Source organism: Aythya fuligula, chromosome 6 (genome assembly GCF_009819795.1).
Source record: "Aythya fuligula isolate bAytFul2 chromosome 6, bAytFul2.pri, whole genome shotgun sequence".
NCBI classification, from domain to species: domain Eukaryota; kingdom Metazoa; phylum Chordata; class Aves; order Anseriformes; family Anatidae; genus Aythya; species Aythya fuligula.
Window position 1 is genome coordinate 32,004,782 of NC_045564.1, and position 13,254 is coordinate 32,018,035.

Below are 13,254 nucleotides of genomic sequence, written 5' to 3' on the forward strand. Positions count from 1 at the left end.
CGTCCCCACCCCACCGGGAGCACAACGTGGCCGGAGGAACCTGCGCACGGTGCCGGTGCGTCCCCCCACCCTCCCACCCCGTGCCCCGCTGTCCCCACCCCACCCCACCCCGTCCCACCGGGTGCCCCCCCAGTGCCCACCCTGCGCCCCCCGCGCGGTGCTGGTGTCGGCGCTCTGTACAGCGTGGCTGTGCGCTCCGGGGGCCGCCAGCCCCGGTGCCTCGGTGCGGGGCCGGGTGGGCACCCTCCCCGGGTGACAAGAAGCCCCCACCCACCCCGGGTGACGACAAAGTGCTGGTTTCGGAGGGCCGGGCCGCCCTCGTGCTGAGCATCTCCTCTCCGGCTCCAGAGCGGAGGGAAGCGGCCGCCGCGGCTCCATCACCCCCCCAGCGCCGGTCCCCGGGGCGGGCGCGCTTTGTCCCTGGCACCCCGGGGCGGGCAGGGGGCTACTTGCAGACGCTGACCCACTCGGTGATGCGGCACTCCTCGCAGGCCACGAAGCAGCACCAGTGGAACTTGCAGTTGCAGCGCTCGCTGCGGGTCTGCCGCAGGATGTTGTGCCCGCGGCCGCAGCACAGGCTCTCGCAGTTGTCCATGCCCGGGCTGGTCTTGTTGCACAGGCGCCCTTGGGTGCCCAAGGAGTCCAGGGCCGGCTCCCTCTCGCAGAAATCGGGCGACTTCTCGAAGTAGACCAGCTCGCTGATGCCGGCGCGGCGGCGGTGCCGAGCGTGGCCCGGCTCCAGCTGCCCCGCGTTGCGGTTGTGGGGCCGGATGAGGGTGGCCCCGTAGAAGCGGTCCTTGAGCAGGGACCCCACGAGGCGGAACTCGGGGGTCACCTGCCAGCAGGTCTTCAGCTGGCAGCTCCCCGAGGTGCCGTGGCACTTGCATTTCCTCCTCATGTTGTCCATCACCACCTGGGCGGGGAGGGGAAGGCAAAGGGGTTAGCGGGGAGGGTGCGGTGTCTGGGTGATGGAGAGGGGGACGTGGAGATCCCGGTGTATGGGCCATGTGGGATCACCACGGCACACCAGGAGGTGAATTTCAAGCAGGAGCCGGAGATGCTTGCGGTCCCAGCTTGTGGTTTTGGGAGGCTGCAGCAGGGCCATTGCCACACGTCCGCCCCTGCGAGGGACGGCGCTGTGGTTGGGAGTGTGGCCAACAAAGGGACGAGAGGGACCACGGTGCCTATGCCAGGAGGAGGGGACGGTGCTGGCATCCAGGGCAGGTGCTGAAGGGCCACCCAAAAATGCGAGGGATGCTGCTTTGGCCGCACCAAGGCAAAGAGCTCAAGCCCAGCGACCTCCAGGGGCACAGGGCAGCTTCAGAGGGCTGCACTTGGTGCCACCCTCTGCTCTGACCCCACAGGGGACAGGGCTGCCTGGCTTGGGGACCGAGCACCTCCTCCGAGCCGTGCCTGAGAGCAGCGAGGAAGGCAGCAGGCCTGTCCCCCATCCTCCCCCTCCGCACCCCTTTGCCCGAGAGTAACAACGTAATAAGGGAAATTAGCCCCAAATTACAGAGCGCGGAGAGATTGAAGGCAGCAGGCGCTTTGAAGCGCTTTGCCACCAGCTTTGTGGTGGTTGGGAGACAATTTCCTGCCCGGCCCCAGCCTCAGCGAGCAGGGACAGGGATTCCCCATGGGACTGCCTGCCCCCAGCCCCACGCACTCGCGTGGGCTCCAGCAGACCCCCTCCCACGGAGACCCCCGGACCCCTCGGGGTGCCTCAGCGGGGCTGGGGCTGGCGCAGAGCAGCCCAGACGTGCTAATGCAATCCCAGGCTGGTGCCCCCCGGGGGCTAGGGGACACGCAGCCCCACGTGAGGTTTCATCCCGTGATGTCCCTGCCGGCCTCCTGGCTTCGTGCCTGTCACAGGTCCCCTGTTCTCACCCCCTCCCTGGTTGGGGGCAATGCAAGAAGTGCCTTGTTTCGGTAGGGGTGGGTATTTTTTTGCTGCTTGTTTGCTTGTTTTTGAGTAAATCTCCCCGTTGCTAAGCACTTATGTTAATGAAGGCAGGTCAGGGAAACACGCCTGGAGCTCGGGGCACACGGCAGAGAGGTCTGGGCTGGGCTGGAGTTTGGCTTTCATCCTGCTGAGAGCCCTGTCTCCTGCCGGGAACAGCCTCCACCTCGCAGGTAATGAGCTGCCCGTCCTCTCCGCCGTGCCCTGGGCGTGCCGGCGGGGAACACCAGATGCCTGGCATCGGGATCCCATCTTCTGCTGCCTCCCCTCCCGGGCCTGGACCAGGGAAATCCACATCGAGTGCCGCAAGGTCCCCGCTGGGACGGAGGGGATGGGATGCTGGTGTCCCCATCACCCAGCGTGGAACATCCGAGCCGTCACAGCACCGGGCAGCCCAAACCCCTGCGCCGCAGCATCCCTGCCCGTGGGCAGCCTCTTCTCCATCCTGCTTGGGGAGCAAGACCCCGCCAGGCCCCGGAGTGCCTCCGCCACCACCTCTCCTCGCACACCCCTGCCCAGCCAGGTCCTTCTCCCATCTCACAGACACCCGGGTTCGGCACATGCCTGAACTCGCTGGTGCTTTCTTTCACACATTCCCAGCTCCTCCCAGACACGCTCATAAGAGCTTTATCGGAGCCCTTTGTTGTGAGGGTAATGGGTAGTTCCAGGCTCCCTGCCTTTCATCCTCTTGCTCTCTGATCTGGCGGGCGAGGAGGGCTCGCAAAGCCTCCTGCGTGCGTGCTGGGGTCTTGAGTTTGCACGGGAAGCCTCACACTTGGGGGGGTGTGAGCTTTTTTTTCCTTGCCCCCGCGGCTTCCTGCGCAAAGGCAAGGCAGCGAGATGCCCACGAGGATGCTGCTGTGCTGTGCATCCCCTCCCCGGCTTCGGAGCTGGATTTAAAAGGGCATGTTTCTGCCTGGTTTCGAACCAGGGACCTTCCGCGTGTCAGGCGAACGTGATAACCACTACACTACAGAAACCCGCGTCCCTGGGCCACCAGGGCTGGCTGTCGCTGGGTTTGTCACCTCCCCGGGCACTGTGGGGTCCAAGCTGGGAGCCAGGCACGCGTCGGCCCTACAAACATGCAGGGTACCCTCGGGGGGCACGTGGACCTCGGGGAGGATGCTCGGGGCTTGCCCCTGGTAGAGGAGAAGCGCACAGAGCTGCTGCACCTGCTCCTTTCCTGGGACAGCAGATCCTAAAGGCGCTGCGTGGTGACATCCCCCATCTCTGGGGTTTCCCTTGGCGTTGTGCACCCGGGAGCAGCAAACACCATGCTGCTGGGGTCCCCCCTGCACCTGCTGGCAGCGCGGCCGGGCAGGGGAGCGCAGCCAGCTTCTGGTCCCCTCCTGCTTTTAAACACCACTTCCCAGACAGAGAGCTACTAATTAGCACCTTTAACGAGACCTGACATCATGAGAACGGAGGGGAGGCAGCTCTGCTCGCCTGGGCGTCCCCACGGAGCTGGGGGACAAGGCTGCCAGCCGCCACCCCGGCTCCCCAGGGGATGCCACCCTTCTTGGGTGCCTGCTGCCCGGCTCAGCCCAGCCTCACCGTGCCCCATCCATCCTGCTGCACTGCCCGGGACAAACTGGGGGTGCCTTGGGGACAAGCAGCCTCAGGCACTCGTGCCACCCCAGCACCAGCCCCTGCATCCTCCCGTGCGTGTCCCAGGGATGCCATCCCCACCGGTGTCCCCATGTCCCCCCCAGTGGTGCCGCTCACCTGCCGCCCCACGCGGTTGTTGTGCAGCCTCATGCGCGAGTGGATGTCCCGGTAGGTTTCCCGGGAGTCGAGGAAATCCTTGGAAAACTTCTCCCCATAGTCCACGTCGGGGCTGCACCCCCCCCACTCCCAGGAGTCCTGGAGGCCGGGGGTCTCGGCCGGCATGTGCTCCATGTGCACGCCGTGCACCATGCCCTTGCCGCGGTTCATGGCCTCCAGCTGGAGTCGGTGCAGCTTGCGGCGAAAAGCCTCCTCGTCGCCCCGCCGCTTCTGGTCGCAGCCGCAAGCCTGCAGCTTGCCCAGGGCGCAGGCGTTGGAGACGGCGTGCACCACGCCGGCCGCCGCGATGGCGTAGGCGAAGGCGCTTTCCCGGAAACCTGCGGGGAAGGAGAAAGAGGGGGCTCAGGCCGGGCTCCTGCTCTGTCTGGACCACGAGCAAAACCCCTCCGGGTGCCCTGAGTGCCATTGCCAAGCAGGGCACAGCGCTGCGCCAGGTGCCAGCCCTGCCCGGTGCTGGATGCAGATGGCAGGACCGTCACCTGCGCTCGCATCGCCCTGCGGAGATGCCACTGCAGCATCTGGGGCTGGTGGGAGAGGCAGTTATCGCCTTCCATCCCATCTGAGCTCCCCGGTGTATAAAAAGAAGGAAGGAAGGAAGGAAGGAAGGAAGGAAGGAAGGAAGGAAGGAAGGAAGGAAGGAAGGAAGGAAGGAAGGAAGGAAGGAAGGAAGGAAGGAAGGAAGGAAGGAAGGAAGGAAGGAAGGAAGGAAGGAAGGAAGGAAAGAAAAGAAAAGGAAAGAAAGGAAAAGAAAAGCACATTGGCTGAGGAATATTTCTGGAAGGAATAGATCCCACACAGCTGGGCAGCACAGAGTGGGTGCAGGCGTCCTCCCCAAACAGGCGGCTGTGCCGACAGCACTGCCCAGACAGCAGCAGGCAGGATTTGTCCCTGGCTGAGGCGGGCAGCAGCACTCCCCACCAGCTGTGGGTCCCCACGCACAGCACCAGGACCCCAAATCATGGCCCCGGGGCGTGCGGCACTGCCCGTCCTGCCCTATCCATCTGCGCCAGCCCGCTCCTTCCCCGAGCCCCGAGCCCTGAGCCCTGCTGCTTCCTGCTGAAACCTCCTGTAAATGTGATACGGCGCTGGAAAAATTGCACATCCCCGACCGCACCGTGGGCTGCCAGGGCCGGCAGCTGGTTGTCGTTAAGCGCCGGGGAGCGAGGACACCCGCCAGTGCCATTAGCAGCCGGTGGGGCGGACGGGGACAGGGACGGGTCCCGTGGGGCTGCGGGCAGGGGCTGCTTGAGGGCTGCTCGGCTTCGCTGCTGCGCAGGGACACAGCCTCCCCTACCTGGGACCGTCTCTTTTCGTTGTTGTTTTAATGCTAACTATTATTTTCCTTCCTGCTGGTGCCGGGCCAGGCGGGGAGCCCCCAGCACGCTTCGCTTCGCTGCGCCCTGACCGGCCCAGGAGCAAGGACGGAGGGAGGGACAGACTTTCTGCGCTGCCTTCCCACGTGAATAAATACACGGATGGGCTTTGCAAGCCCCTCTCCCTCCTTTGGATAAAAAGACCTTGGACAGCCCTGGGCTTGCTGAACATTCAGGAGGTTCGGGGGGCTTTTCCCAGCGAAGGCTCCCCGGCGGGCGCGCTTGGCGCGGGCGATGCTCGGCAGCACGCATGTCTCCTCCGTGGTTCCCTGCCGCCTGCTGAGCCAACGCTATGATCTTATTAAAGGGAAATGAAAACGCATCTCGGAAACCTGCATTTAAAGCCGTGCTGCTCTTTTGTGTGCTAATTTGACACTGGTGCGTTTAAAAAATTAACGAGGCGCTGCTTAAAAGCAACCGGGAGCCTCTCCCAGCTTCCCCTCGGTGTTGGACAAGCTTGCTCCGAGCCTGTCTCTTCCAATGCACAAGTTGAACAACATTTTTCACTGGGCAGGTAATGGGGCAGCTGGTGCGCACGCTGTGCAGCCTCCCCGGGGGTGGCAACACACCCACACCACGATCAGCCCCCGCCACAGGGGCTGGGTCAGCCCCTCTCAGCCCCATCCCTGGCCGGGGAGCATCTCCACATCCAGCCAGGGAAGCTCTCGACGCACGGCAGCAGCTTGTCTTTACTACAAGGACCTCATCTTACCAGCCTGCACCACCTCCCTGCAAGCTTCCCCAAGAAGCAGAGCCCAAATCTGGGCACTTCATCCCTCGGGCGTGCAGCGCAGGATGGAGAACGAGCCCCCGGCACCCCCAAACCCCATACATCACCCTATCAGCTCTGCATCCCGCTGCTGCCACCCGCTCGGTGTCCCCGGCTGCTCTCCCAGCCCGTGCCCAGGGATGGCAGGAGCAAAACCCTCCACGGGGCGCCACGCTCTCCTCTCCAGCCCTGCCTTTCCGTTAGCCTCTTTCTCACCCGTTTCCCCAGCCTAACTAATAATTTCCCATGCGGCATCTCCTTCAAATCCCTCCTGGAGCCCAGACAGAAGCTCTACCCCACCCACGGTGTCTAGCAAGCCCGTCTCCTTGCTGGTGAGGAGGCCAAGTTGCTTTGGTGCCCTCCGTGGCTGGGAACCCCTTGTGGCCAAGCCCCAGCCCTTCTTCTTCCCCTGCTGCTCTCCAACCAGGCGTGAGCTGATGGACAACGCATGGGTGCACGTCCCTGGAGCCTCCTTCCCTCGGCAGCCGTGGAGCCAACGTGTTTCTGAGCCCAGGACCAGCTCTGCCCAGGCCATGCCAGAACCTGGAGGATGCAGCAAAGCAGAGAGCGAGGTGGCTGCAGGTGACAACCCTGGGCATCGCGGTCTCGGCAAGGGTGGGATGTTCCAGGAACCTCAGCCAAGCACGGTGAGCATCAGCTGCTCCCCGAGCCCTTTGGAGAGAGGGACCAGCTGCCCAAGGCTCCTAAGGCCTTGGTGGTGATGCCCGAGTCACCAGGTCCCTCTGGAGAGTACAGAGGAGGTCGTAGCTGCAGGAGATGCGAGAGGGGCTGTGGGAAATATCCTGCTCTGCACTCTTGCTGCCTGGTCCAGGGGCACCATAGGGTACCCTGGGGATGCCCAGGGGGGCTGCCAGGCCCCCGTCCCCGCTGGCTGGCGAGGCGGAGGAGCGCTTCTCCCGCGAGAGCCAGCCGGTCCCGACACGCCGCCTCTCCCCCAGCCCCGCTCCCTCCCCTCTCCTCCCCTCCCCTCGCCCTAATTAAACTGCAGGTGAACCTGCCAGGCTCTGGCCCCGCGCCAGGCACTAAACGGCTCCCTGCAGATCGCGACTTGCCCTCCCTGCACCTCCCGAGCGTGCCGGGGACAGCCTGGAGCCCTCGCTGCGAGCACGCGGCTCCCCGTCCGCCCACGGCGCTGCGGGCCGGGAGCTGGAGCTGCTCCTCGGGCTGCGGGGAGCTGGGCTCAGCCCTGCGCCTCCGGGGATGCTGCCCGCTCCCCGAGGGCACCGCTTTGTGCCCGTGCACCCGGTGGGCACGGCCGGGGGCTGCGGGCACCCGCAGGGCTGCAGCTGAGCACCCGAAGCACCTGCGTGCGCGCGCGCGTGCGTGTGCGCTTCGGGGCCGGGTGGGCAAAGCCCGCAGCTCGCCTGGGGACACTGAAAATCCCTGCCAGGATCCCAGCTGCAGCTGTGCTGGGCTGGGAGCTGCGGTCTGCGGGCGCCAGAGCTTGGCTGGGGCTCTGCAGAGCTGGGCGCCGGGGTCCTGTGCTCGGCAGCAGCCCTCGGGATGGCCCTAACAGCACCAGGCACCCGGCCCTGCCGGCCTCCAGGGAGTTCCCCCTCTCCTCGCCAGGCTTTGGCCGGGCCCCCACAGACCCACAGCAGCCGGGAGGCTTTCTGAGGAGGGCACAGGCTGGCAAACCTCACCCTGCCTCCAAACGCTGCAGAAGGAACCGGAGGGATGCTGCGCTCCAGGACAGCCCAGCCACAGACAAATGGGGTTGGGATGAGCCACGGGCACAGGGAGCTTCTGCGCCCCGCAGCACCCCTCAGGGCTGCACCCCGCAGCCCCCCCAGCAGCACACCCCACCATGGATCCACTTGGAGAGGCCAGGACAAGGGCTTAGCACCCCTTTGCCACCCGCAGTGGGTTTTGGGCACGCAGCCAGGCACGGTCCTGCCCAGCCAACTCCTCACAGCCCCTGGATACCAGGGGAACCCACAGCACCGCTCCATCCCTTTCCATCCACCCCTGGAGCCCATCAGCATCCCTCTCCTCAGCTCTTCTGCCCAGAAACCCCCTTCAGACTCCCACCAGGTCCTGCTTGAAGCCTCCCTGCTCCTCCCTGGCTCCCCAGGGCTTGCATCGAGCTGCTGGGATCTGCCTTGCGGGCTCTGCTGTGTGCCTGGATGCGGGACAGAGCCCAGGACAGGAGCTGGGATGCTGCCACCTTGCTGGGGGAGACGTGTGGGGTGCGGGGGGACGGGGCGGAGGTGGGAGCCGAGCAGAGCAGGGAGAGAGGGAGAGATGGAGGGAGGGAGAAAGCAGCTACAAATAATTTAAAGTGAGGTTCACGCACGGCTGAACTGATGGCAGAAGAAGTGGGAAAAGGAATGAAAGATTAAAGGGGTCTGTCACTTCGGGTTACAAACCACGATCCTGCCAGCACGCCGCGTTCCCAGGCACGCCAAGGATGGGGCAGGGCACGGAGCGGAGACCCGGACCCCGGGGACCAGATGCATCAGCGCGTGTGGCACGGAGCCTGCACCCCTCGCTTCGCCTCTCCTCCCAGCTGCATCCCTGCTCTAATGGCTCCCCTCTTCGTGTACAGAGCTGTGCGGGGAGGGGGACATCCCCACGGTGCCTGGCGCCCTGGGGCTGAGGACCTTGGGGCAGCTCCTTCCCCGCTGGGCTTTGCACCCCGCTGCTGCTGGAGCATCTCGCTCAGCTCTGGGGGTGGCTTGAGACAGCGAGCTGGTGTCTCCCGCTGCCCGAGGAGACTGGAAATACCACGATGCTTATCAGGGCTGACGGTCCCCACCCTCCCTGCCAGGCCCTACGCTCGGTGCTGCTCCTCCAGGCACCCGCACCTGCCCGCAGGCAGCATCCCCTGCCCCTCTGCCCTGGATGTGAGGGGCTTCCCGGCACCCACAGGCTGCTGCGTGCCCTCTCCAGCCATCTCCCTACCCTGCCCGTGCGTCCCTTCAGAGGGCTGACACCTGCTTGCCGGGGGAGCCAACACGAAGGCAGGACAGCAGGGCGATGTGCTCACCGACCTACGGCCCCTTGTGCTTCTGCTTGCCGCGCTGCGCTCAGACACCATCCCCAAAATCCAGCACCAGAGCAGGAAGGAGCCAGGACGCGCGGTGCATCCACCAAACCGAACCCCAGAGCACGGCACACACCTTCACACCCACCCCACGGTGCTCCCTAGGGCTCCCCATGGCACCACCAGCCTACAGCACGCGGGGGGAAGATTTTGGAAAGTGGTGGGACCTCGGAGGAGTCTCAGGAGAAGCTGGGCATGGGCACGTAGCTCAGGACAAGGGCCAAAAAAAAGGCGCACAGGGAAGAGCCCAATTTGCTGCTGCTTGGTCTGGCAGATCCTAAGGGTTTTAGGATCCAGCTCTTTCTGCCTTCACCCATGGGGATGCTGAAGACCTGTCCCAGTGCCCTGCTCCAGGAAGGAGCTGTGCTCACTGGGAGCCGATGTGGGCCCCCGAGAGCGGAGTCTGGGCGGAGGAGGAGGAAGAGGAGGGGTGCCTTACCTCTGCTGAAGATGATGCTCTCGTAGGGGATCTTGTTCTTGGTCTCGAGGCTGGAGCAGTTCCAGCGCTGGTCCCGGAACTGGTGCTGGCACTCGTGGATGGCGATCTGGATGCCCTGGATGGCCGAGGCCGTCACGTCGGGGTGGCGCACGCACACCTCCAGCTGCCGCCGCGTCAGCCCCGGCAGCGTCAGGCACACCGTGTTGGCGTTCAGCACCGGCTCCGACGGCAGCTTCAGGCCCAGGATCTCATTGGAGCAGGAGCTTTGGGGGAAAAGGGAAAGCCGTGAGCCCAGCGGATGCTGCAGAGGCTGGGAAACCCTCGGGCTCCGTCCCTGCTGCCGGCAGATCTGTGTCTCCTGGAGGAGAGGGGGGAAGCAGAGGGACCGTCCTTTTCCCAGCAGCTCAGCTGGGAATTTCGGAGCTCAGCACCCTGCTGAACGCTCCCAGAACCATCCACAGGCACGGCCCCGTGGCTGTGGTGCTGTCACCGCCAGGAGCAGGAGGCTGGCAGGTGGATGGGGGCAAGAGGAGGCTCCGTTTGGGGGTACGGGGTCCTTACACAAGCAGAGGTGCTGTCTGGGGAGAAGGGAGGTGGATGGAGCGTGGGGAGATGGAGAAAGCACGTCCAGGGACATGGCTGGAGGTAAGAGAGGGGCAGGCAGGACAAGCAGACTTGAAGAGGGAGACGGATGAGGAAAAAGAGTTGCCCCACTCCAGGGCACAGCCTGGGGGCCCCTGGCACCCACAGAGCCCACGCAGAGCGAGCGGCAGGCAGCGGGGTGCCGAGGAGCATCCTGCACCTTGCAGCAGGGTCCGCCAGGGGCTGAGCACTGCCCCTCTCCTCGCTCAGGACAGCTCCATCCCCGCGGGAAGCTCTCCCCGGGCAGGGCTCCCTCTTCCCCAGGAGCTGGGTGCCAGCAGGAGCAGGGCGCAGGAGCCCTTCGAGCCTCGATCCGGGAAGGGAGGCTCGGAGGAGGATGCTGGAGGAGGGACTGCAGCTCCCTGCTGGAGCAGCCAGGCCCCCGGGGAGAAGGATTGCTCCCGCTCTGCTCCCCCAGCTCCTGCTGCAGGTACGTGGAGAGAAGCAGCTCAGGGGACAGGGGCTGCCTCTGAGCCCTGGAGGAAGGGCTCAGCCCCAGCATCCCCGCTGAATTACAGCTTGCTCGGGGGGGAAGGGAGCTGTCAGCGTCACGCTGCTGCCGTCTCCAGCTTCCCAAGTGCCTTCATACCCATCCCACCACTGCCATGGGGCGAGCTGCGCGGCTGCCACGGCGCGAATCCACGGGGACTGCGACGGGGGGGAGAGGGAGATGAAGAAGAAGGGCAGAGGGGGAGCACAACCCTCCAAAGCCCCTGCCCGCGAGGGGAATCCTCTGCCCCTCGCCCCAAGGATGGGCAGCAGCCCTGCAGCCACCCCAAGGCCACCACAAGCTCCCACCCCGAGCGCTGCGGTGACCTCGTCCCCTGCCTGTCCTCAGCCAGCCCCAGCGCCTGCCACCCTCACCCACCAGCATCCCGGGGGGGCAAACAGGGGGGTAATGCGGTCGCTGTCCCCGTTGCACGGCAGGGAAACTGAGGCAGGGGCCCTCACCCAGGGCCCGGGGAGCAGAGGGCAGGTCCTGCTGCCTCTCGCTCCTCCCAGGGCTCAGGGGACCCGCACGGGGCTGTCACTGTCACCGTCCCTAGGAGGACGCGGCGCTCTTCCCCCCCCCCCCCCCCAGCTCTCTCTCTCCCCCCCTTGAAATCTGGATTTAAACTTGATTTCACGGTGACAAGCCCCCAGGTCACAGGCTGCAGCGGCTGCCGCTTTAATTAATACAAGTCCCAACGTTAACAAATTATATTTAAAGGGGGCTGGAGGGAGGGGGAAGGGCGGGGGGACCCCCACACCCCCCCCCCTTTTCTCAGCACCACGGTTAACCCCTGGCTGCCTGCGGCGCACAAGTTTCGGAGCAGGCAGAGGGGAGCTCCCAGTCACCCGGGGGAGATGGAGACGGCCGGGGGTGGTGAGTGAAGGAGGGGGGGGGGGCGATTTCTGGGAACCAGGAGGCCCCCACCTGCCCCCCAACCCCCCCTAGGAGGCCTTCGGGCTCGGCAGAGCCAGGGATGGGGGGATGCTGCTGGATCCCGGCTGCGGGGTGCCGGGGCTGGGGGCTGCGCTCCCCCCCCACCCCCCCCCCGCTGCTGCAGCGGCACCGGGCGCTGCTCCCGCATCCCCAGGCCTCCTCCGGGCACAGCGGGGAAACTGAGGCAGGCCGGGCCGCGCCGGGGTGGCTCCGGCCGGGGAGGAAAGCGCAAAGCTCCGCGTTTTGGGAAGCCGCGCATCCCGGCGGGGAAAAGAGGGGGGAGCAGCAAAACTGGGGGGGGGGGACGACGGCGGCCCTGACAGCGCCCCGAGCGCGGGGAGCCGGCCGTGAGGGGCCACCGAGGGGTCGGGGGGGATCGGGGGGAGCCGTGCCGGGGAGAGAGGGACCCCGCGGAGCCCCCTCGGCCGCCCGCCCCCGCTGCGGGGCTGCGCGCAGCGGCTCCCCGGAGGAACGGGGCGCCGAGGGTTTGGGGGGCCGCGGGGCTGCGGGAGGTGGGGAGGGGGGGGGGGGCGCAGGTCCTACCTGGGTACCCAGAGGCTGAGCAGCAGCGAGCAGAGTCCGTGGGCCAGGGCCGGGCGCATCTTCGCTGGGGCAGCGGCTGTGCGGGCTGCGGGCGGGCGGGCGCCTTTGGGGCAGGGGCGGCGGGGCTCGGCGCTGCTCTCTGCCCGCTTTGTTTGTTGTGGGTTGTTTGCTTGTTTGTGTTTTCCCCTCTCCTCCCTCTCACTGGCTCCCTGCGCGCCGGGGCTCGGCTCGCCGGGGCGGCTCTGCCATCCTCCCGGGATGCCCCCCCCGCCGCCTCCCGCCGCCCCAGCGCCCTCCGAGGGCTGCGCGCCCCCCCCGGGCTCCCTGCCCTCCGCCGCCGCCTCGCCAAGCTCCGCGCCCCCCCGGCTCAGCCCCCCATGGCCGGACGGGCCGGGGGGCCGGGGGGGCCCTCGGCCCTCGGGGCGCGCTCCCCCGCCGCTCCCCAGGGCGCCCGGGGGCTCCGGGGCCGCGGCGGGCGTGGGCAGGGCGCCCGGGGGGTGTCGGGGGGGGGCTGGCCGGCCGAGGGGCGCTGCGGCTCCCGCGGGGCCCGCAGGCACATGGGGAGCCGCGGGCCCCCCGCCGCCCCCCGCCGGTGTCGCCGGGTGGCCGGCGGAGCGGGCAGGGTCGCGGCCGGAGCGCCCCGGGAGCGCTGGGCGCGGAGCGGCGGCGGCGGCGGCTCTGGCTGGGATCGCGCTGCGCCGAGCATTACTCAGCGCCCGGAGCCCGAGTCCCGACACGTCCAGACAGGAGCCCGCGGGGGAAGGACGGGGCAGAGAGGGTGGCAGCGGGGCGGGGAGGCGGCGTGTCGCACGCAGGCTGCCGGGGAGGGAGCGGCCGGGGGGGGCGAGCGGCGGGCGTGGGGAGCGGGCACGGGCGGCGGGGGAGCGCTGGGGAGCCGGGCAGGGCGCGCGGAGTGGGAACCGAGGGCGTGGGGGGGGCGTGGGAGGGAGTAGGGGGCGCGGGGAGAGGGTGCGAGGGGAGCGGGGGGCGTGGGGATGGAGCGCGGAGGGGGAAGAGTGGGCAGGGGGAGCGCGGAGCACGCGTGGAGTGGGGCGAGTGCGCGGCGCGGGGTGGTTTGGAGCCGGGGTGCTGCGCGCAGCCTGGGGAGAGGGGGGCGCACGGAGAGTTGGGGGGGGGTACGGGGTGCGGGAGCGCGTGGAAAGCCCGGTTTTGGGGCGAGGGTATCGGCTGCGGGGGGAGCGTGCACGAGGGGGTGTGCAAAAAGTGCAGGTGAGTGCGCAGAGGGCGGG

The 13,254-nt window shown here is 67.3% G+C and overlaps 1 protein-coding gene and 1 non-coding gene across 2 annotated transcripts; both read right to left on the reverse strand.

The window, feature by feature from the left end:
- Window positions 1-445: 445 nt before the first annotated feature.
- Window positions 446-12,063, reverse strand: WNT10A (Wnt family member 10A). Its single transcript, XM_032190481.1, has 4 exons — window positions 12,005-12,063; window positions 9,394-9,656; window positions 3,686-4,062; window positions 446-913 (listed from the first exon to the last, which is right to left on the reverse strand). Exons 1-4 carry the CDS (start codon window positions 12,061-12,063, stop codon window positions 446-448), a joined length of 1,167 nt encoding a protein of 388 aa, XP_032046372.1.
- On the reverse strand, window positions 2,868-2,940 carry TRNAV-GAC. The gene has a single exon. It is a non-coding gene; the product is annotated as a tRNA-Val (tRNA).
- Window positions 12,064-13,254: the final 1,191 nt, after the last annotated feature.

Excerpts from the sequence above, each read along its gene's own strand:
- WNT10A (XM_032190481.1), bottom strand. The coding sequence starts at position 12,063 with ATGCGCCCGGCCCTGGCCCACGGACTCTGCTCGCTGCTGCTCAGCCTC. Across the intron at positions 9,657-12,004 it reads CTCAGCCTCTGGGTACCCAG|CTCCTGCTCCAATGAGATCC; the intron begins GTAGGACCTGCG and ends TTTCCCCCAAAG. Across the intron at positions 4,063-9,393 it reads GAGCATCATCTTCAGCAGAG|GTTTCCGGGAAAGCGCCTTC; the intron begins GTAAGGCACCCC and ends CCTTCCCCGCAG.